This window comes from Convolutriloba macropyga, chromosome 14 (assembly GCF_964194025.1).
Source record: "Convolutriloba macropyga chromosome 14, txConMacr16.3, whole genome shotgun sequence".
Classification (NCBI taxonomy): domain Eukaryota; kingdom Metazoa; phylum Xenacoelomorpha; order Acoela; family Convolutidae; genus Convolutriloba; species Convolutriloba macropyga.
The window spans coordinates 39,469,822-39,492,167 of NC_134481.1; the positions used below are offsets into that span (position 1 = coordinate 39,469,822).

The 22,346-nt window shown below is 36.2% G+C and overlaps 2 protein-coding genes across 3 annotated transcripts in view; both read right to left on the reverse strand.

Annotated features, from left to right (window-relative positions):
• Positions 1-22,346, reverse strand: part of LOC142353219 (uncharacterized) — a 511,758-nt gene that overhangs the window by 234,328 nt on the left and 255,084 nt on the right. The window lies entirely within an intron of this gene.
• Positions 9,803-17,910, reverse strand: LOC142352785 (ADP-ribosylation factor-like protein 6). Of its 2 annotated transcripts, none has more exons than XM_075404893.1 (2): positions 17,572-17,910; positions 9,803-10,235 (listed from the first exon to the last, which is right to left on the reverse strand). In XM_075404893.1, exons 1-2 carry the CDS (start codon positions 17,811-17,813, stop codon positions 9,932-9,934), a joined length of 546 nt encoding a protein of 181 aa, XP_075261008.1. In that variant the 5' UTR covers positions 17,814-17,910; the 3' UTR covers positions 9,803-9,931. The 2 variants fall into 2 exon arrangements, with proteins under 2 accessions (XP_075261008.1, XP_075261007.1); XM_075404892.1 differs by lacking the exon at positions 17,572-17,910 and adding an exon at positions 14,387-14,660.

The following is a 22,346-nucleotide window of genomic DNA, read 5'->3' on the forward strand; positions in this document are numbered from 1 at the left end:
GTGCAAAAATTATTGCAAGTGAAGTCAAAAATACTTTACTGTGGTTTTATTCTTAACTAAAGGTTTCTTGGCTTACTTACTACAAAATCGCACAAAATGTTTGAGAGCTTTGCATATTTGCCTCTATTTGAGGTTGTAACTTGTTCCCTTTTCAAACTATCACATTAAGGAAAGCTCCAATTAGCATTGAAAGAATGCGCAAAAGAACATTTGTAAAGATTCCATTGAATAGCTTACAGTTTTAACGGCAACGAAAACGTTGTCCAAAATTTATTGGATTTTTTGTTTTTGCCTTTAATTGTCGTTCTTTTTGTTTTACGGCATATTCTTGATAATCAAAAGCCTCAATTAATCCAATGGAAGTTTGAGTCTATTTAATGATTTCAGTTTTTCTCTTACGGTTCGATAAATTTTCCACTAATCTTTTTTAAAACACGTTTTACTTCCCAATTTTTCCATTATTGTCATGAAGTAACTTGGTCTCATTATTGACAGAGCTCATCGATGTTCTAGTGAAGGAAACAAAATTTGCGCGAGTTTTCGATACTGGTTAATATTTGAGGTTCTTTTGTGTTTTTCAAAAAGAACCTTTTCAAAGAAGAACCATTTAAAATCAATGGAGACGCTCGTTAACAATTCAAATTGTTTTCTTCAATCTGATGTTCTTAACGGTTTTCAATGTTTCATAGTTCTAGTGCCTTCAGCATTGGGGTTTCGATAAGTAGTTTGTGAAATTTTGATTTCTGTCCGTATTTGTTGTTTTTTGTCGTCTTATGATTCCGTTTCACTAACAACAAGCACACATGTCTTCCAGAGCTAGTTAATCATCTTTGCTTTAAGTTGAAAGCTTATGGTTTTTTCAATTTTTGAAAAATTTTGATGTTTTAAAATCAGTGGATTTTTGAACATTGTTACTTTTATTTTACATGTCAATTTTGTAGCACGGTCTCTGTAACGACAGGTCACATCCATTTTTAGTTAACCCAGATCCATTTTTATAATGGTTTCTTATTTTCAACTAATGGTTTCTTGGCTTCGGTACTACGCATTTTCAAGAAATGTGATTTTAGATATTTGCGCCTTTCTGATTTTTTTGTTTCCTCGCCACATTATCAGACTAATGGCATAACCAAATCGGCTTTGAAAACTGGGCAATTGAAAATATTTAATGTTTTACAATAACAGCTTATGGTTTTAACGTTTGTGACACGGCTTTCTTCTTAAAATTATTTTTTTCATCTTTCCGTTCTTTTGGAAATCGTCTCACATAATGGATAATGACAGGTCTCAATTGCGTCCTATAAACTAGGAGATATAAATTAACCTTTGTATAGAGCCGGGTTGATGCGTATAGGTTTTATTCATTTTGAAATTGGTTTCGCCCATTTTGCTTTTTTTTGTCGACCCGTTTCATTGTTGACCGGTCTCAGATCTTATCTAATGAAGTAGAGGTTAATATTTTAGTTAAGTGTTTTTCTTTAATAGTTATTGAGTTTTGTTGGTGGAGTTAATGTTCGCTATTATTTGATTTTTATGTTTGTCTTGTCCAGTACTCTCATAAATGGCAAGTCTCATTGCTCCTCTAATCCAGCTTTTTTTTAACTTAGTTGTTTGTTGTACAATTGAATTTTTGAAAAGTTTTTAATCTCTTCATTTGGTAGACAATTAAATCAATAGGTGGATGAGCGGGGTCAGAACATTATGTGCGAACGCACATTAGCGAGCCTCCTTGTTCCATAAAAACACACTCGACTACAATGATTGCTTCAAACTTCGGACGACAAGGGTAATCAAATTTAACAACATATTTAATACAGGATAGGATTTCTGCTAATTATAAAATTAACCGCTAAGTTGAATGCTTGAAGAAAATGAACACACAAATAGAACCTTCTTCCTCAGAACAAGAAACTCAGGTAGCGCAATAATCAAAAAGTCGAAAAGTTATAAATTGAACGAAAATTGATAAGCAGTAGATCTGACCAGCAACTCATTCCGCAGATAAAAATCTTGTTTTATTCCATAAAAAACGGAAGGTTGAGATTTCCCCAGAAAACAAAAGACAGCACTGCATTGTTACTTAACCTTAACATTGAAGGCATGTTTTTATACATTGAAGGAATTTTAGATTTCATACAAAAAAATATTCCAATAACCTCCAATTCTCCTATCACATGGTACATGGTGAGTACATCGATTTCCATAAAAACTGAAATTTTCTAAAAAACGACCAAAATTGTATCAACTCGAATGCTTATGCAATATTTGTTCAAAAGCTTTTCTTGATAATTGGTAACTTGGAGAAAATATAAAGAACTGAAGAGCAGTAACCTCTTCATCAACGTAATACCCTCAATGTTTCTCATTTTGAAAACTAGGCAGAGGAACTTTCTGTTGTTATTCCAGAGGGTAAGTAATAATCAAAATATACAGCGGTGAAAGACTCACATTTTTCAAGCCATTACTTTGAGGTCGTTTTTTACAGATATATAAAACAGAAAGGCAAGGGTACCAAAGATGTATACTTGTATTCTAAATGATCCAAAACACGATCGCAGAGAGGAAAATTCGCAGTCACCGTAACGGCAAGATGAACGCTGTATAGCCGTTATAGGAAAAAAGGGAAAATCATAGCTCACCAAAGCAACTTAACGAAAATATTAGATAAAATTTGTTTTCATAAGGAATTGTGGTAGTTTCCGAGGTGTTAGTTAGACGAAATTTTAACTATCGTTTATTCATAACAACCTGATCTCATCCACTCACTGTTCGAAAATCAATCACCACTTTTAAAGTTAAAAATTTAAGATATTATTATCTTGGCAACGCTATAATTGAACGATCAGTTCACAAATTGCTTATTAGCTGTTCACCTATTTCTAAGTGATTGCTAAAAAGGTCCTGTTTTTTATTGTGCAAATCGATTAAATATGCATCAGAGTTTCTGATATATTGGAAAAAAGAACAAAATAATTAAATTCTGATAAATCTTTAATATTCAAATGATAGAAAAAAGTAAAAGTTAAACCGCCCATAACTAACTAATCTTATATTCGGATATGCTCGTAATTGAACAAACAATTATCACGTTTCCGACTTGAAAGGATGGAAAAACCACAATTTTACCAACATTTTTTATTTTAAACATTTCTTTTAACAGTTGTCAAAAAATTTATTTTAACTCGAGATTCATCCAACGAGAAACGCTAGCTTCTTTCTATGTTTCGTTATGCGCAGAGTAAATTCCCAAATAACATTAATAACATTGAAGCAACAGTACATCGACATTACTATAATAAACGGTTCAAAATGGCCTGCTGAAATCCTTTAAATTCAACTACTCCAAGTCGGTTCGCTTAAAAACGTATTTCGCAGATGAGCTTACAGGCAGATTTTAGTTTGTAAAACATGAGATTACCGTTTCAACTGTTTTATGCTCTAAAAACTGTTAACTGTTATACAAACGCTGATTCACTATATTCGCCTGAAATTCACAATTTATCAACTAGCCAGAATTATCACATGAAAAGTCATGGGGTACCACTTTTTTGGGAAATAATCAAGTCACACGTAAAGTTCAAGGAGCATTCACTTAACTTTCACTTTCAATTAACTTCCACTGACAGGGCTCAGGGCATGGCGCAGTGTAAATATTATAAATCAAAATTTTAGGCCCTGTTTTTGTTGATATCTTGATAAACAAAATCAAATTCCTCAATTTGCAGCTCGAAATTTTGACGAGAAATGATTGTTTAACAGCAATTTGCAGGCCCCAAAATTGTTTTTTCTGTCAGTGCTTGGTCCACCGTTTCAAAATACATAATTTTCAGGAATGATGCGGATGACCGAATGTCTTGAGGTAGCTTATGTAGAACGAATAAGATCAAAATGATGGGCGATAACACCCTTTGCAAACGTGGTTCTTCTATTTATATCTAGGATCTAAACATCTAGTGTTGAAGGTAAATATTGACAATATTGGTTGTAAAAACCCGTCTTCCGGATCACTTGATTCATTTTGGCAGATTGACTTTTTCTTTCAAATGGTATCCAATTTACATTCTCAAACAAATCCACTGTTAGATTACGATCTAATATATGTTTTGAAGTATCTTTCTTGACTGTCTTCAGAATTTTCTTTTTAATTTAGGCATTATATCAGAACTATTTAAGCATTCTTTATGACTTTTTGCTTATGCAGTATTAATTTAAGGGTTTCAGTAGACTGCTTTCTGCCAGCGATTGTGGACCTTGAGCGTTCCACGCTGGTTAGATAAGATTTCGACTAAATGGGTTTTTGGTGCTGATCAGCAATGATCTAGGGAAAGCCTTTTCCGGATCGTAATTCTAAAGCCTTTGTCCCTTGACTAGTTTACTGTCCTCAATTTTGAGAAAAACGGAAATAGCCAGCCTGGATCCTAGCCACAGCGGAAGCAGATTTGCGTTTTCTTCGGGGATGTCTCTAAAGCTGATTCATAATGTAGATTTCCCTGGTATTAATTTCAAATTTCTTGGTTTCAAGGCATCGAGGCGGTGCTTGTATGTATTTGCAGTTTTTTTACTTCTGTTTGAAAATTTGCTATAATACTAATGGACTTTAACTTTCTTAGTGAGTGCTTCCATTTGCGCTTGAAGTTCTCGTATATGCTCAGCAGTTTCTCTTAAATCAGTTAATTTGCAATTTGGCTCTCAGAATTTATTCTCATTTTTTAAACTCTTGGTTTGCAACTATTGCAGACGTCAATAGGGTTGTCCTTGAGCTCAATCAAATTTTCAATGCTCCAGAACACAGCTGTTAGATGGAACGCCTTGTTACACATATAGCTTATGGATCTAATGTCCAATTTTTTTGGACCCGTAACGTGGCGCAATTGTCTCGTCATTTCACGTTCTCGCCTGAGTTTGTCAGATGCTGTTTAGTTTTTGCCATGAGATTGTGATGAAAAAATTAGAAAATATGGGAACAAAACATGACCAAAATATGTGACCTGAAAGGATGGAACAACCACAAGCTTACCAACATTTTTAATTTAAAAATTGCTTTTAACAGTAGTCAAAAAATTTATGTTAACTCGAGATTCATCCAACGAGAAACGCTAGCTTCTTTCTATGTTTCGTTATGCGCAGAGTTATTTCCCAAATAACATTAATAACATTGAAGCAATAGTACATCGACATTACTATGATAAACGGTTCAAAATGGCCTGTTGAAATCCTTTTACTTCAACTGCTCCAAGCCAGTTCGCTTAAAAGCGTATTTCGCAGATGGGCTTACGGGCCGATTTTAGTTTGTAAAAGATTAGATTACCGTTTCAACTGTTTTATGCTCTAAAAACTGTTAACTGATATACAAACACTGATTAACTATATTCAATTGAAATCCACAATTTATCAACTAGCCAGAATTATCACATGAAAAGTCACGGGGTACCACTTTTTTGGGAAATAATCAAGTCACACGTAAAATTCAACGAGCATTCACTGAACTTTCATTTTCAATTAACTTCCACTGACAGGGCTCAGGGCATGGCGCAGTGTAAATATAAATCAAAATTTTAGGACCTGTTTTTGTTGATAACTTGCTAAACAAAATCAAATTCTTCAATTTGCAGCTCGAAATTTTGACGAGAAATGATTGTTTAACAGCAATTTGCAGGCCCCAAAATTGTTTTTTCTGTCAGTGCTTGGTCCACCGTTTCAAAATACATAATTTTCAGGAATGATGCGGATGACCGAATGTCCTGAGGTAGCTTATGTAGAACGAAAAAGATCAAAATGATGGGTGATAACACCCTTTGCAAACGTGGTTCTTCTATTTATATCTAGGATCCAAACATCTAGTGTTGAAGGTAAATATTGACAATATTGATTGTTCAAACCCGTCTTCCGGATCACTTATTTCATTTTGGCAGTTTGACTTCTTCTTTCAAATGGTATCCAATTTACATTCTCAAACAAATCCACTGTTAGATTACGATCTAAGATATGTTTTGAAGTATCTTTCTTGACTGTCTTCAGAATTTTCTTTTTAATTTAGGCATATATCAGAATTATTTAAGCATTCTTTATGACTTTTTGCTTATGCAGTATTAATTTAAGGGTTTCAGTAGACTGCTTTCTGCCAGCAATTGTGGACCTTGAGCGTTCCACGCTCGTTGGATAAGATTTCGACTAAATGGGTTTTTGGTGCTGATTAGCAATGTTCTAGGGAAAGCCTTTTCCGGATCGTAATTCTAAAGCCTTTGTCCCTTGACTAGTTTCCTGTCCTCACTTTTGAGAAAAACGAAAATAGCCAGCCTGGATCCAATCCACAGCGGAAGCTGATTTGCGTTTTCTTCGGGGATGTCTCTAAAGCTGATTCATAATGTAGATTTCCCTGGTATTAATTTCAAATTTCTTGGATTCAAGGCATCGAGGCAGTGCTTGTATGTATTTGCAGTTTTTTTTACTTCCGTTTGAACATTTGCTATAATACTAATGGACTTTAACTTTCTTAGTGAGTGCTTCCATTTGCGCTTGAAGTTCTCGTATTTGCTCAGCAGTTTCTCTTAAATTAGTTGATTTTTCAATTTTGCTCTCAGAATTCATTATCGTATTTTCTAAACTCTTGGTTTGCAAACATTGCAGACGTCAATAGGATTGTCCTTGAGCTCAATCTAAATTGCAATGCTCCAGAACACACAACTGTTAGATGGAGCGTTTTGTGACAGATCCAGCTTATCGAATTATTGTCCGCTTTTTTTCGGACCTGTAACGTGGCGCAAATGTCTCTTGTCATTTCACGTTCTCGCCTGAGTTTGTCAGATGCTGTTTAGTTTTTGCCATGAGATTGTGATGAAAAATTAGAAAATATGGGAACAAAACATGACCAAAATATGTGACGTGAAAGGATGGAACAACCACAAGCTTACCAACATTTTTAATTTAAACATTTCTTTTAACAGTAGTCAAAAAATTTATGTTAACTAGAGATTCATCTAACGAGAAACGCTAGCTTTTTTCTATGTTTCGTTATGCGCAGAGTTATTTCCCAAACAACATTAATAACATTGAAGCAATAGTACATCGACATTACTATGATAAACGGTTCAAAATGGCCTATTGAAATCCTTTTACTTCAACTGCTCCAAGCCAGTTCGCTTAAAAGCGTATTTCGCAGATGGGCTTACGGGCCGATTTTAGTTTGTAAAAGATTAGATTACCGTTTCAACTGTTTTATGCTCTAAAAACTGTTAACTGATATACAAACGCTGATTCACTATATTCAATTGAAATTCACAATTTATCAACTAGCCAGAATTATCACATGAAAAGTCACGTAGTACCACTTTTTTGGGAAATAATCAAGTCACACGTAAAGTTCAACGAGCATTCACTGAACTTTCACTTTCAATTAACTTCCACTGACAGGGCTCAGGGCATGGCGCAGTGTAAATAATATAAATCAAAATTTTAGGACCTGTTTTTGTTGATAACTTGCTAAACAAAATCAAATTCTTCAATTTGCAGCTCGAAATCTTGATGAGGAATGATTGTTTAACTGCAATTTGCACGCCCCAATAATGTTTTTTCTGTCAAGGCTTGGTCCGTCGTTTCAAAATACATAATTTTCAGGAATGATGCGGATGACCGAATGTCTTGAGGTAGCTTATGTAGAACGAATAAGATCAAAATGATGGGCGATAACACCCTTTGCAAACGTGGTTCTTCTATTTATATCTAGGATCTAAAAATCTAGTGTTGAAAGTAAATATTGACAATATTGGTTGTTCAAACCCGTCTTTACATTTATATCTAGGATCTTTACATTTATATCTAGGATCTGACCATCTAGTGTTGAAGGTAAATATTGACAATATTGGTTGTTCAAACCCGTCTTCCGGATCACTTGATTCATTTTGGCAGTTTGACTTTTTCTTTCAAATGGTATCCAATTTACATTCTCAAATAAATCCACTGTTAGATTAAGATCTAATATAGGTTTTGAAGTATCATTCTTGACTGTCTTCAGAATTTTCTTTTTAATTTAGGCATTATATCGGAACTATTTAGGCATTCTTTATGACTTTTTGCTTATGCAGTATTAATTTGAGGGTTTAAGTAGACTGCTTTCTGCCAGCAATTGTGGACCTTGAGCGTTCCACGCTCGTTGGATAAGATTTCGACTAAATGGGTTTTTGGTGCTGATTAGCAATGTTCTAGGGAAAGCCTTTTCCGGATCGTAATTCTAAAGCCTTTGTCCCTTGACTAGTTTCCTGTCCTCACTTTTGAGAAAAACGAAAATAGCCAGCCTGGATCCAATCCACAGCGGAAGCTGATTTGCGTTTTCTTCGGGGATGTCTCTAAAGCTGATTCATAATGTAGATTTCCCTGGTATTAATTTCAAATTTCTTGGTTTCAAGGCATCGAGGCAGTGCTTGTATGTATTTGCAGTTTTTTTACTTCCGTTTGAAAATTTGCTATAATACTAATGGACTTTAACTTTCGTAGTGAGTGCTTCCATTTGCGCTTGAAGTTCTCGTATTTGCTCAGCAGTTTCTCTTAAATCAGTTAATTTTCAATTTGGCTCTCAGAATTTATTCTCATTTTTTAAACTCTTGGTTTGCAACTATTGCAGACGTCAATAGGGTTGTCCTTGAGCTCAATCAAATTTTCAATGCTCCAGAACGCCTTGTTACACATATAGCTTATGGATCTAATGTCCAATTTTTTTCGGAACTGTCACGTGGCGCAATGGTATCTTGTCATTCCACGTTCTTGCCTGAGTTTGTCAGATGCTGTGTAGTTTTTGCGATGAGAATGTGATGAAAAAATTAGAAAATATGGTAAAAAATGTGAAAAAAAATCCGTTTCGATCATAATGTGTCGTTTTTTTAATCAAACGGGTGCTATTTTGGAAGAAGCACTTATCGGAAAAATGTTCACTAAAGGTTTTCAGTGTTCGTACTTTGTTAATGGGCCCGTTAAAGACCGGCTATCTTGGACTTAATAATGAAATTGCTGCTGTTTAGCATGTTCAATGGGTTTCTCAGATGTTAAGAGAACTTCTTGAAAAATCTGACTTTCATTAATAGTTGTCACCTCCTCGTCAAAATTACAAAAGCTTTTCTTATATAGCATTTCAGTGTTACAAACGTGCAGTATATTACCGTAAATGGGAATTTTCCTAACTGTTAAACTGATTGAGACACCTCGATATACTCGAAACGTATTGCTTTCTAAAATTCTTTAAATACCAATCCAGAGATAACTAATGGAAATGTTCAGTCATCACACGTAATTACACAGATCTACTTATTTCTCCAGAACGAAGTGTCTGGGAGCACAAGCGGTGTAAAAAGTAAACTACAACAGCGAAAAGAGAAATTGACTCTACTTGAAGTTCACCACACAGTCAGAATTTTTTTTACTTAACTAAGATTTAGAAATTTATTAAAAAAATTACATCTTTTTTGTACTCTTCTTAGAGTTCTTCTCTTACAGGACTGCAAAGCCAATCGAGATATGTGCTTTTTTGTTACAGTACTGATGAGCCTTGTATATAGACGGTCTAATTGTGCTCTAGAAACACATAAATGATACGTTGGTAGTTTAAATGCAAATTGAATAAATTGTCACCACTAGAGAAAAAAGGAGAGTTTGAAAAGAGATAACGAGTTTCCGACTACTTTTCTTCAAATCAGTAACAGTGCTGGTTACAACAGGTATTAAACGCGACAGACAGAAAACATTTACCCAAAAAATGGATAATCTGCTATTAAAGGGCGATAATTCTAACATTGTGGTCCGAATTTAAAAGCAGTTTTAGCAAAATGAAACCGTCAATTTGATTTATTTACACATTTTACAATATTTCTACAGACAATGATACATGTGAATAATTTCGCCGGTCAAAGCTTTAAATTACGAATGATTGCAGTTCAAAAATTGGTCATCTCTTTCCTTTCAATTGACCAGATATCCAGGAAAACCCTTCGTTCAGGCCATCACCGGACAAAGCGTTCGAGTCACAAATGTTCCAATTATTCGTTTTCAACGAAGTCAATTCCAAAATTTTGGACACCTCGGCGGCAGTTTTATGACCTCGAACGTCTTTCTTGTTACTGAGAACTAAAATTGGCACCTTTCTTGTCTTGATTGCTGGACTGCTGATAATCATGTCGAATTCATCTTTTGCGACTGCTAGCCTGAGTTCGTCTGATCCGTCCACGACAAAGATTATTCCATCTGTCTCGCTGCAAACAAGAATGACTGTTATCTTTCATAATTAAGCCCGCAGCTCAAAAGGTAAAAATGAATTATTTGCGACACCTGTTTCTGTGTCTTTTCGATACGTATATTAGCTAAGCACTCCTTGACCATCATTGTTGTGTAGAGATACGGCTTTAAAAAAAGCGAGCGCAAATCTGCCCTCGGCATTAGTGTCTTCCTATACCAAACTCTAAGAAGGAACCTCGTATCATTAATTTATGTCTCTTAAACATGGTGATACTAAAAACTGATATCTCAACAGAATCTACAACATTATTTTAAACCACAATTGCACTTTTTCTATCATCCCAGAAGAGCTGCCATACCGTCTCATTGAGCCCGCGCCGCAGAAGCGGAGTACGAGCGATAACGGCTAATTTTTATCCTATAATCGCATCAAATTTTATCCTATGATCCTATCAATTAATCCTCCCTTCTCCCATTGATTCTAGCTGCCAACCACTGAATGGCATTCGACATTGACGGTGCAGAAGAGGATCGTAGGACACTTTGTCGCACCCTCTATTTCTATTAATCTGCCGTTCCTCAGGCTTCAAATTTTCATGGTCTAGTGATATTTATACAAATCCGGTATATTTTCAGTGTACTCCTTCATAAACGGATTGAAAAAATTTAAATCAACGATGTTTTGCGGTAGCCAGAACCACGACTGCAGATAATGCGCCGTAAACATTTGTTTTCTTTTTTGCTTATTAAAATATCTCCCCAGCGTTTTATCAAGAGCGCTTTCTAAAAAAAATCCTCCAATTATGAAAGGGCTTTAAGCACTAGGCTACATTTGAGTCCGTAGTTTGATCAGTTTTACCAACCAACTTTCTTTTGTATTCAATTCTTCCGTGCTGCATTGACATATATCATTTTTTAGCACAGTTTAAGTTGGTAAGTCAACATCGCATCTACTTGTAATTTCAATTCCAAAAGTCGATTTTTAAACTTGAAATTTCTTTCTTTTTCAAAATTCATTTTGTGTCAGTTTTTGGAGCTCTTCGATGTCTTACATTTGACTACTGGATACGTAAAACGCAAAATGTGAGCAAGACGTAATTATCGGAAAGAATTAAACTAAGTACGCATTTGGTTTAATCTTTTTTTGAGTAGCAGATTCTCATTCCAAGTTAAGATTTGACAAATCTTTAAGCCCGAGATCACAACAATGAGTAGCGGAACATGATGAGTTCGATAACCCAATTTTATAACAGGATTATCAAAAGGGGGTTTGCACTTTTCAGATACCTACGGATGTTTTTGTTATTGATGATACAGAGATCTTTAGTAAAGTCAGGGGTACTTTGGCGCTCATTTTCCATTTTAACTGGTCACCTAGTTAAGTTTTAATTATATGATAATCGAATAAGTAATAACGTTGTTGCCTATACACAAATTGTTTATCTATGCCGTGATGGACGACATGCTGTCTCCAGGCTAGAGTGACCAGGCAGCACATCTTCAAACTCATGGGAGAGGGTCAAGGAAAGTGGCCGTGTACCGTGAGCAGTCTAGTCATGTTCAACTAACGGCAATAACTCCAGCCAGTTAGCTCATCGTCAGTTATCTTGCACTTCGTGTAGTTCTTATGCAAGGATAATAAGGTTTAAATCAAAAGATGCTTCATCATTTTGGGAAGCTGTTTTTATTGTTTGTACAAATACGACTCAAATCAAGCAGGGGCGGTATCCAGTGCAATTCTGCCCGGCCAAAACGCACAATGTAGCATGCTCTCTTCCCGTTCTTGTTGTTGCTATATTTAGTTAATTGCTCCGTTTAGTTACATGCCAGCGGACTGAGCACTTTTAAACACGCGGTTGCATTGCTGTTCGTATGTGTCCTTTTACGCTGTTGCGATAACTATCACTTACGGTTGATCTCAAGAAAAGAAAAAAAGAATTAATTTCTGTGGTTCATTAAATTAATAAATAATAATGAAATAAAAATTGCTAAATAAAAGATTGCTAAATGAACCAGAAGAGGGCAGATGGAAGCAAACGCGGGCTCCACACAAGCATCTGCCCAGGCTAAATAAAGTTTCTAGATATTATTTTAAATTTCCCTAAAGTTTCCCAAAAATGCACGACAAACTTATTATGTTGACTTCCTCATATGAACTAAAAAGTATAATTGCAGGATTAGGTTATTGTGTAAGTGGCACACAGAGGATTTTCCAGAGTCTTGGTTGCTGGTGACCAAGCTCCTTAACGGTCAATATTTCATACAATTCCTTAATTTTATTAACATGGAAAAAACAACAACCTATATTGACACACCATTCAAATATTTTTATTACGATGTCCATGTTATTAAGAATAAACGTTTATTTCAGATAATGCTGTTTTTTGATTCCCTATTAAATCCCTATTTTCAAAACCCTGTCATATTTTTCCATAAGCTTAACAGATTACATTATTTGGCTCCACGATATCGTATTGAACGCTCTTGAAACTTCATGCTCGTCTTTATCTCAAAATTGAGATCTCTTCAACGAATGTTTGACTTTTGTTGGAAGAAATATTATACAATTAAATAATTTTCCGATTGCAAAGTATTCATATCAATAGAAAACTAACTTAGAAGCTCGTAAAAATGAAACTCAAAGAAATTAAAGGATCCGTTCAAATTAAAAAGCTTTTCGCTATTTTATCTTAAATTCAACAAAATGCATCAATTTCATTTTTTCTCGGACAAACATCTGAACATAGCTGGCAGATTGCCAGAAAATAGCCGCAATAGATTCGTAGATCGGCAGTCTAAAAAAACAGTAAAAAAGACAGACCACAAAAACTGGTCTTTTCATTGAAGGCTGATCTGGTATATTTTGATTAAAAATCTGTATAAGTTATTGCTGCCTCTATTAGCTGATCTCAAATAACCTTCATTTAGAGTGACACACACCCATTTGACCTTATCTCTTTGAATTAAAGTAAATAAAAGTCAATTTCAAAGTGAGGAAGTCATTTTTGAGAGTGAGGTAAGTCAAGTGTGACCAAAAATTTAATCACGCGAATGAACAAAAAAGTCGCTCCAATAAGAGCAAAAAATGACGTCACGCATGTAATTCAGTTGAAATTGCATGAACGAATGAACAAAAAGTGGCTGCGACGTCATATGGTCGTAACCAAAATCATGACGACGAAATAAAAAAAACCAGGAGAAGGCCAATAATAGCCCCAGCTATCGCTGTGCGGCTATTAATAATGATCAAAAACTGTAGCAACCATAAACTAGAATGTACTGGACAATAGAATTGAAATTGCTTTCATAGTGTTGCACTAGCTGATTTTTTGGAACAAAAGGCCGTAACTATTCCACACTACTTTTCACGACTAGATTTAATCCTTTCAACGTGTGACTTAACTAACAACTTATTATCAATTACTCCTATATACTTAAACTCTGGTTTGGTTCAAATTTCATCAACTGGAAATATAATCTTAGAAGCACTGGTGTTGGATAAAGTTGAGTAGTAATTTATTGGCAATCGGCAACTCAAGAACAATTTCAATGTCACTCGCTAACTCAGGTTTAAACTTAGATTAAGTTTACGTGTCTCCAATTGGAACGCATTCCTTACTTCTACGTATTACCGTCGAATCCTCAGATAAGATTCAAGCCATTTTAGTGCAATTCCACGTACTGTGTAATGCTAGAGTTTGTAAAAGAAGAAAATCGTTTTCAATCTTGTCAAAAGCTTTCTTAAGCTCCAAGAATAACCTCTTGATACTTGACTCAAGAGGGTTTCATTGAACCTTTTCAATAAATCTAGCTAAAGCATCGATTGTACTATATTTGGATCGCCACCCAAACTGTTTGTTATAAAGCAATTGATACTTTTTAAGAAAATACTTTTTTAAAGCAATTGATACTTTTAAAACCTTTGTTCAAACAACTTTTTCTCACTCCACTTTATAATTAGAGCAAAAAATACGCGGCAAAACCACTCGCTTTTTCTCTCCACTTCTTGTTTCGGCGCGACCAAAACCATCACTTCAATTTAACTTCATAAGTCCCGAATGTTTGAACAGATCTTAAAAAAAACAGCACCCCAAAACAATTCAAATTCAATAATAGCCTCAGCTATCGCTTTGTGGCTATTAAAAAAAAATTTGATCTTTTGATTTACCTAAAGTACTTAGACCACAGGTCCCGATACTTGCTGCTCCCAGACATGTCGATGCAAGAGGCAGTTATTCCAGATCCAGGGAATCGAATCCTTTGTACAGCGAAACCAATAGTGGGTACGATATCAATGTCCTTTTGTCCTTGTGGAAGAAGGGAATTAATAATAGTCGTTTTCCCACTATTATCTAACCCAAGGATCAAGAGACTGGTTTTCGGTTTAGAGGTACTGCCAGAACCACCCATGCATCTTAAAAACCAAATTGTTTCGAAGCTCAAATAAACAAACCTATAAGAGGCTCCTATAAATACTTTCAAATCACAAACTGTCAGCAAGTATGCGAACTGCAACCATAGAAAAGACAGAAAACCTGCTGAAAACTGCCGCGCGAAAACCCTGTTTGACGCCCATCTAATTGCTGCAGGACAACAGTATAAAAAAGTCAAGTTAAAGAATGCCCCTCTCCTAGCCGCATAACTAGGCGGCGGCAAGTCAACTCCCATATGCATATCTAAATTCTTGCAGTAGTTAAACAGCATCATATACAAAAATTGATATATCATAAGACCAATGATAGCGGCTATACAATTAAGATTTCAAATCGAGTATTCATTAGAATTTAGATGGTGATCCTTTCTTCTTCTATAGCTCCAATGGAAGCTTCGTCACGTCGGCGCTCCGATCGCGTGTTGCGGGACATGACCATGGAACTGCGCAAAGCTAAATTTTGTCAAACAGAACAGAGCAACAGGGATTTGGAAAAAATAATTGTAATTGCAATAATTGGCAATTAATTGATTGCAATAATAAACTCCTTTTATCAACTTTCTTATTAGTTACATCCCGTATAGTTACATGCCAGCGGACTGAGCACTTTTTAACATGCGGTTGCATTGCTGTTCGTATGTGTCCTTTTACGCTGTTGCGATAACTATCACTTACGGTTGGTCTCAAGAAAAGAAAAAAAGAATTAATTTCTGTGGTTCATTAAATTAATAAATGATGAAATAAAAATATCAAAAGATTGCTAAATGAACCAGAAGATGGCAGATGGAAGCAAACGCGGGCTCCACACAAGCATCTGCCCAGGCTAAATAAAGTTTCTAGATATTATTTTAAATTTCCCTAAAGTTTCCCAAAAATGCACGACAAATTTATTATGTTGACTTCCTCATATGAACTAAAAAGTATACGTGCAGGATTAGGTTATTGTGTAAGCGGCACACAGAAGATTTTCCAGAGTCTTGGTTGCTGGTGACCAAGCTCCTTAACGGTCAATATTTCATACAATTCCTTAATTTGATTAACATGGAAAAAACAACAACCTATATTGACACACCATTCAAATATTTTTATTACGATGTCCATGTTATTAAGAATGAACGTTTATTTCAGATAATGCTGTTTTTTGATTCCCTATTAAATCCCTATTTTCAATACCCTGTCATATTTTTCCATAAGCTTAACAGATTACATTATTTGGCTCCACGATATCGTAATGAACGCTCTTGAAACTTCACGCTCGTCTTTATTTCAAAATTGAGATCTCTTCAACGAATGCTTGACTTTTGTTGGAAGAAATATTATACAATTAAATAATTTTCCGATTGCAAAGTATTCATATCAATAGAAAACTAACTTAGAAGCTCGTAAAAATGAAACTCAAAGAAATTAAAGGATCCGTTCAAATTAAAAAGCTTTTCGCTATTTTATCTTAAATTCAACAAAATGCTTCAATTTCATTTTTTCTCGGACAAACATCTGAACATAGCTGGCAGATTGCCAGAAAATAGCCGCAATAGATTCGTAGATCGGCAGTCTAAAAAAAACAGTAAAAAAGACAGACCACAAAAACTGGTCTTTTCATTGAAGGCTGATCTGGTATATTTTGATTAAAAATCTGTATAAGTTATTGCTGCCTCTATTAGCTGATCTCAAATAACCTTCATTTAGAGTGACACACACTCATTTGACCTTATCTCTTTGAATTAAAGTAAATAAAAGTCAATTTCAAAGTGAGGAAGTCATTTTTGAGAGTGAGGTAAGTCAAGTGTGACCAAAAATTTAATCACGCGAATGAACAAAAAAGTCGCTCCAATAAGAGCAAAAAATGACGTCACGCATGTAATTCAGTTGAAATTGCATGAACGAATGAACAAAAAGTGGCTGTGACGTCATATGGTCGTAACAAAAATCATGACGACGAAATAAAAAAAACCAGGAGAAGGCCAATAATAGCCCCAGCTATCGCTGTGCGGCTATTAATAATGATCAAAAACTGTAGCAACCATAAACTAGAATGTACTGGACAATAGAATTGAAATTGCTTTCATAGTGTTGCACTAGCTGATTTTTTGGAACAAAAGGCCGTAACTATTCCACACTACTTTTCACGACTAGATTTAATCCTTTCAACGTGTGACTTAACTAACAACTTATTATCAATTACTCCTATATACTTAAACTCTGGTTCAAATTTCGTCAACTGGAAATATAATCTTAGAAGCACTGGTGTTGGATAAAGTTGAGTAGTAATTTATTGGCAATCGGCAACTCAAGAACAATTTCTATGTCACTCGCTAACTCAGGTTTAAACTTAGATTAAGTTTACGTGTCTCCAATTGGAACGCATTCCTTACTTCTACGTATTACCGTCGAATCCTCAGATAAGATTCAAGCCATTTTAGTGCAATTCCACGTACTGTGTAATGCTAGAGTTTGTAAAAAAAAGAAAATCGTTTTCAATCTTGTCAAAAGCTTTCTTAAGCTCCAAGAATAACCTCTTGATACTTGACTCACGAGAGTTTTATTGAACCTTTTCAATAAATCTAGCTAAAGCATCGATTGTACTATATTTGGATCGCCACCCAAACTGTTTGTTATAAAGCAATTGATACTTTTTAAGAAAATACTTTTTTAAAGCAATTGATACTTTTAAAACCTTTGTTCAAACAACTTTTTCTCACTCCACTTTATAATTAGAGCAAAAAATACGCGGCAAAACCACTCGCTTTTTCTCTCCACTTCTTGTTTCGGCGCGACCAAAACCATCACTTCAATTTAACTTCATAAGTCCCGAATGTTTGAACAGATCTTAAAAAAAACAGCACCCCAAAACAATTCAAATTCAATAATAGCCTCAGCTATCGCTTTGTGGCTATTAAAAAAAATTTGATCTTTTGATTTACCTAAAGTACTTAGACCACAGGTCCCGATACTTGCTGCTCCCAGACATGTCGATGCAAGAGGCAGTTATTCCAGATCCAGGGATTCGAATCCTTTGTACAGCGAAACCAATAGTGGGTACGACATCAATGTCCTTTTGTCCTTGTGGAAGAAGGGAATTAATAATAGTCGTTTTCCCACTATTATCTAACCCAAGGATCAAGAGACTGGTTTTCGGTTTAGAGGTACTGCCAGAACCACCCATGCATCTTAAAAACCAAATTGTTTCGAAGCTCAAATAAACAAACCTATAAGAGGCTCCTATAAATACTTTCAAATCACAAACTGTCAGCAAGTATGCGAACTGCAACCATAGAAAAGACAGAAAACCTGCTGAAAACTGCCGCGCGAAAACCCTGTTTGACGCCCATCTAATTGCTGCAGGACAACAGTATAAAAAAGTCAAGTTAAAGAATGCCCCTCTCCTAAAAGGGGTAGCCGCATAACTAGGCGGCGGCAAGTCAACTCCCATATGCATATCTAAATTCTTGCAGTAGTTAAACAGCATCATATACAAAAATTGAAATATCATAAGACCAATGATAGCGGCTATACAATTAAGATTTCAAATCGAGTATTCATTAGAATTTAGATGGTGATCCTTTCTTCTTCTATAGCTCCAATGGAAGCTTCGTCACGTCGGCGCTCCGATCGCGTGTTGCGGGACATGACCATGGAACTGCAAAGCTAAATTTTGTCAAACAGAACAGAGCAACAGGGATTTGGAAAAATTAATTATAATTGCAATAATTGGCAATTAATTGATTGCAATAATAAACTCCTTTTATCAACTTTCTTATTACATAATAAAGGGCCGTGTACACCATCCGGCAACTATGGGTGTAGGTTGGAAAATAGGGGATGATGAGTAGCACTTAGCCGGATGCTGCACTCCAAGATGTTCCCCTCCAGACAGTGTAAAGACAGCCCAATTACAAAAATAACTTACGTGGAGAGGAAAGCAACTTTATATACAGCACATAGAGAACTGGTATGGAAGGATTAAAATAAAAATGGAATATCAAGGAATCAGCAAAGGAATAAAGTTAAACAGCCAAACACTCAGTGCAGCCTTCCCTCCTCCACGACGACGCTAATCGAAGTCTCACTGAGAACACGAGGCTTGAGGGCACGACATCCCCTCAAGCAGAGAACACAGCTCCTCATAAGTGCGAGTGTAGCTTATAGTGTCGGCGTACGGCTCTCCGCGTTTTTCGCTGATATTGGTTGCGAGTTGTTTCAAAACGCGCGATGCTGATGGCCCAGCACCGCCCGAGCACGCAAAAACCAGTGCGTTGAAGCTGCTGTATTCGGTTTCGCGGATTCACTTTTCGTACTTTTTTCGCATGATGCTCTCGTGATATTTGTATGCTTCTTTTATGGACTTAGGGCAGCTCTTCGCATGAGGGTTGAAAATCTTCACATGGGAGAAAGTGCGATTAAAGCGGGAGAACCACAAACCGTTTGCCTTGATAACCAGTCGAGCGTCATCATCAGTAGTGGTGGAATTACTCGAGAAAATTTCTCCATCGAGCGACTGAAGTTTTGGCTCTATCTTGATATTGCGGCAAACGTCATCTATCAGGTTTGCAAACACGTTTCTTATTTCGTTGTGTCGTAGGTGCGTATACCCGCCTTTGGCGCCGTGTAGGGCATGGGTGAGGCTAAATTCTTTCCCACATGGGCACATAGCTGGCGTGTTCTTCGCTTCCCAGGTGTAGCAAAGTGCTATTCCATCACGGAACTGAGTCTTCGGGAGGTCGAAACCATGTTTCGATAACGGAAGCCCGTTAAACCAGCTAGATGCTCCTTTTTCCGAGGCCAGCTGGATGGTCTGGTAAATTGTTTTCGATTCCGGATTTTTCGAGATGAGTTCACGTTGCATGTCTGCTTTCTGTCTGAGACTAATCTTGGTTTGTTCTATTTCACATTGTTGAATTTCGAATGAATCATTATTGAATGACGCCAATGGACTTGAAAGTTCAATTAATTGCTCAAGATTTTCCTGAAGATCTTGTGGGAGGGCGATGTTAAGCCCACCCCTTCTGAGAGGGAGAAAAAGTTCTCTTTCCTCTTGGATTATTTCTTTGCCGACTATGTTCGATATGACTCGGCCAAGCTGCTCCTCCATCTTGTCCAAAACCCCGTCCAGGTGTAGTACGCAAAAAGAAGCTCAACTTCTGTAACCCCCTTCGTCAAACATGCATAGGCAAATATGCACAGGAATAATTCAGACAAATTCAGATAATATAACCAATTGCATACCTTTTGGGTAAATCAAGGCAAAATTGGTTTCAAATCTGCAAAAGGAAATAATTGATTTAATTGATCTTAATTGATCAATAATTGTAATTATTGATGTTTAAGTTTTGCTTATTAATTAAATAATTGCCCCTGTTTTTGTCTAGCCAATTAATTGCAATTAATTTTTACAAATCCCTGCAGAGCAATAGGGTCAAGTTCTCGCATTCAGAGTTTACAAGCATAAGATCAGCTTTCTTAAATCACGATTTGGGGACTTTTTGTATTTTGAATTTAAGAATCATTTCACTTTACAATAACTGTGGTATGATATACTTCGAATATAGTTTGCAAATTGCCAAAATTGTAGACTTGCACACTCAAAAAGAGTAAAAAAGGCCTAAGAATAAAATCCTCGGTTATATTTTACTAATTGCTAAAAGGTATATTTGGACTCTGCAGACATTTTATAACTTGTGCGGTTCCCATTTGCCGCCATCAGAAATTCTTGCGCTATAAACAAAGTAGTAAACTTGGATTCCAGGAAGTCGTTGTTTTTCATGGATTGCACCCAATTATTCGTTCAAGTTCTGCTAGTTTGTGGATAAAATTGCAACATCTGTCGATAATACGCCCAACATATTTGTTCTCTGCATTAAAATGTTTTACAAAAAATCCCAAATGTAGACTAATTCATTATACAGTATTAAGATAGCATATGACAAATGAGAACGAAAAGAAGTCGTAAAATCTGATAAGAACATTTCGCCACCTGTAACTACTTACAAATGCAGCATATGTGTTAAAAGACTGGCAAGTCGGAGTATAGGGGTAGAGGACGAGACTTGTAAACAATAGTATCATGCGAGATGTGAACAGACTATCAATGAACAATACCAACGAATGCAAGATATTAATTGATAGGGTCTTTTTCATTATAGCCCCCCCCCTTAGTGCCAAGATAACCTATATCCCCATAAGCGTGGTAAAACAACCATAATTATGGGGATATAATTTCGTGGGGGAGGCTATAATGAGAAGGATTCGTTTGGTTTTGCTCTCAATGTCTCACTAAGCAAAGTTCGGAAAATAATTAAATTGCACAAAAGGAACGAAGATGCAGGCGAACGTTTCAAGAAAGCCAAATCATTGAATAATAATCTTTCGTTTACTTAAAAGAATAATGGGAAAAAAGCCAGTTCTCCTTAATATGTTCATTTAAGTTCAAGAAGACAACACAATTGGTTTCTAAATCAAAAATAAAGGGGGTTTGCTCTTAAGCCGCGTAGGACAATCCAAAGGATGAGTACTGATCCCCATTTATGAGACATCACTGCATCGTGTAAAATTTTAAAAACAAGGCACTGTAGCTCTATTAGAGCTGCATCATGAGAAATATAAACATAAAGATCACTGCATCGTATATAATTTTTGTTAATCGCTAATTTGTTATTAATCTAATTTGTTATTAATCTAGTTTCCCCTCCCGTACTGCGGCACTGCAAGAACTATACGTGTTGTTTGGCCGTTTGGAACTACGGCACTTCCTGAGGCATATGATAGCGCTGCACAGAAAAGAAAAACTTATTCTCGTGCGTATGTACGTTAATGCGTCGAGCATGATTCGTCTTTTTTTCAGCAATTTTGGTAGCTAGTTGTTTTCAGAGCACGTTGCGGACGATTCTGCGTCCCCATGCAGGAAAATACGAGCGGAACGAAGTTAAACTTCTCGAAGAAAAGTATTCGTTCATCATATTTTAGGCACTTCAACGACTCATGATACTTGTACGCTTCTATGGAGTTTTTCGGGCATGACTTGGCAAGTGGGGTTAAAAATCTTCACGTTGAAGAAATAACAGCTCAATCTGAACCCCCATAGGTCATTCGCTTTAATGTCTAGTCGCGCGTTATCATCAGTGCTAGTAGTTTTGTGTATAAAAGACTCGCCGTGAAGCAACCGAAGAGTGCACTTAACTTCGATATCATAGCAAAAGTCATGCAAGAGTTTAGCAAAAGTGTCTCGGATTTCGTTGAGTCCCAAGTCAGTATACCCCCTTCTCACACTGCCGAGCAAGAAATAGAGTAATTTTTCACCACATGGACAATTAACAGGCGTATTTGTGGCCTCAATGTTATATCAAATGCAAAGCTCGTCTCTAAATACGGACTTCGTTATTGTGAAACCTTAACGTTTAAGCGGTAGAGCTCTTAGCCAGATCAAGGCTCCCTCTTCCGATGTCAATTCTATTATGTTGCTTTTCTCGGTCTGATGGCTTTTCATAAAATCTTTCGTACATGATCGAATAGGAATTAAGGCGTGCGGTTCGTCGGTCGTTCGTCATGCGTTCTTGGTTGATATGAGCATCTGCTACACCTTCAGCTTAAAAAGAAGCGCATGCGGTCAGCGAAGTAGCGAATTCCGTTTCGTAAAATATCGGCTCTTTGATGTTAAGTCCGCCCTCCCGCATTGGTAGCGAATACAATCGCCGTACGGATT

Coding starts and splice junctions, on each gene's coding strand:
- LOC142352785 (XM_075404893.1), bottom strand. CDS start 17,813: ATGGGTGGTTCTGGCAGTACCTCTAAACCGAAAACCAGTCTCTTGATC. Junction 10,236..17,571: donor CTGTGGTCTAAGTACTTTAG/GTAAATCAAAAG, acceptor TCTTGTTTGCAG/CGAGACAGATGGAATAATCT.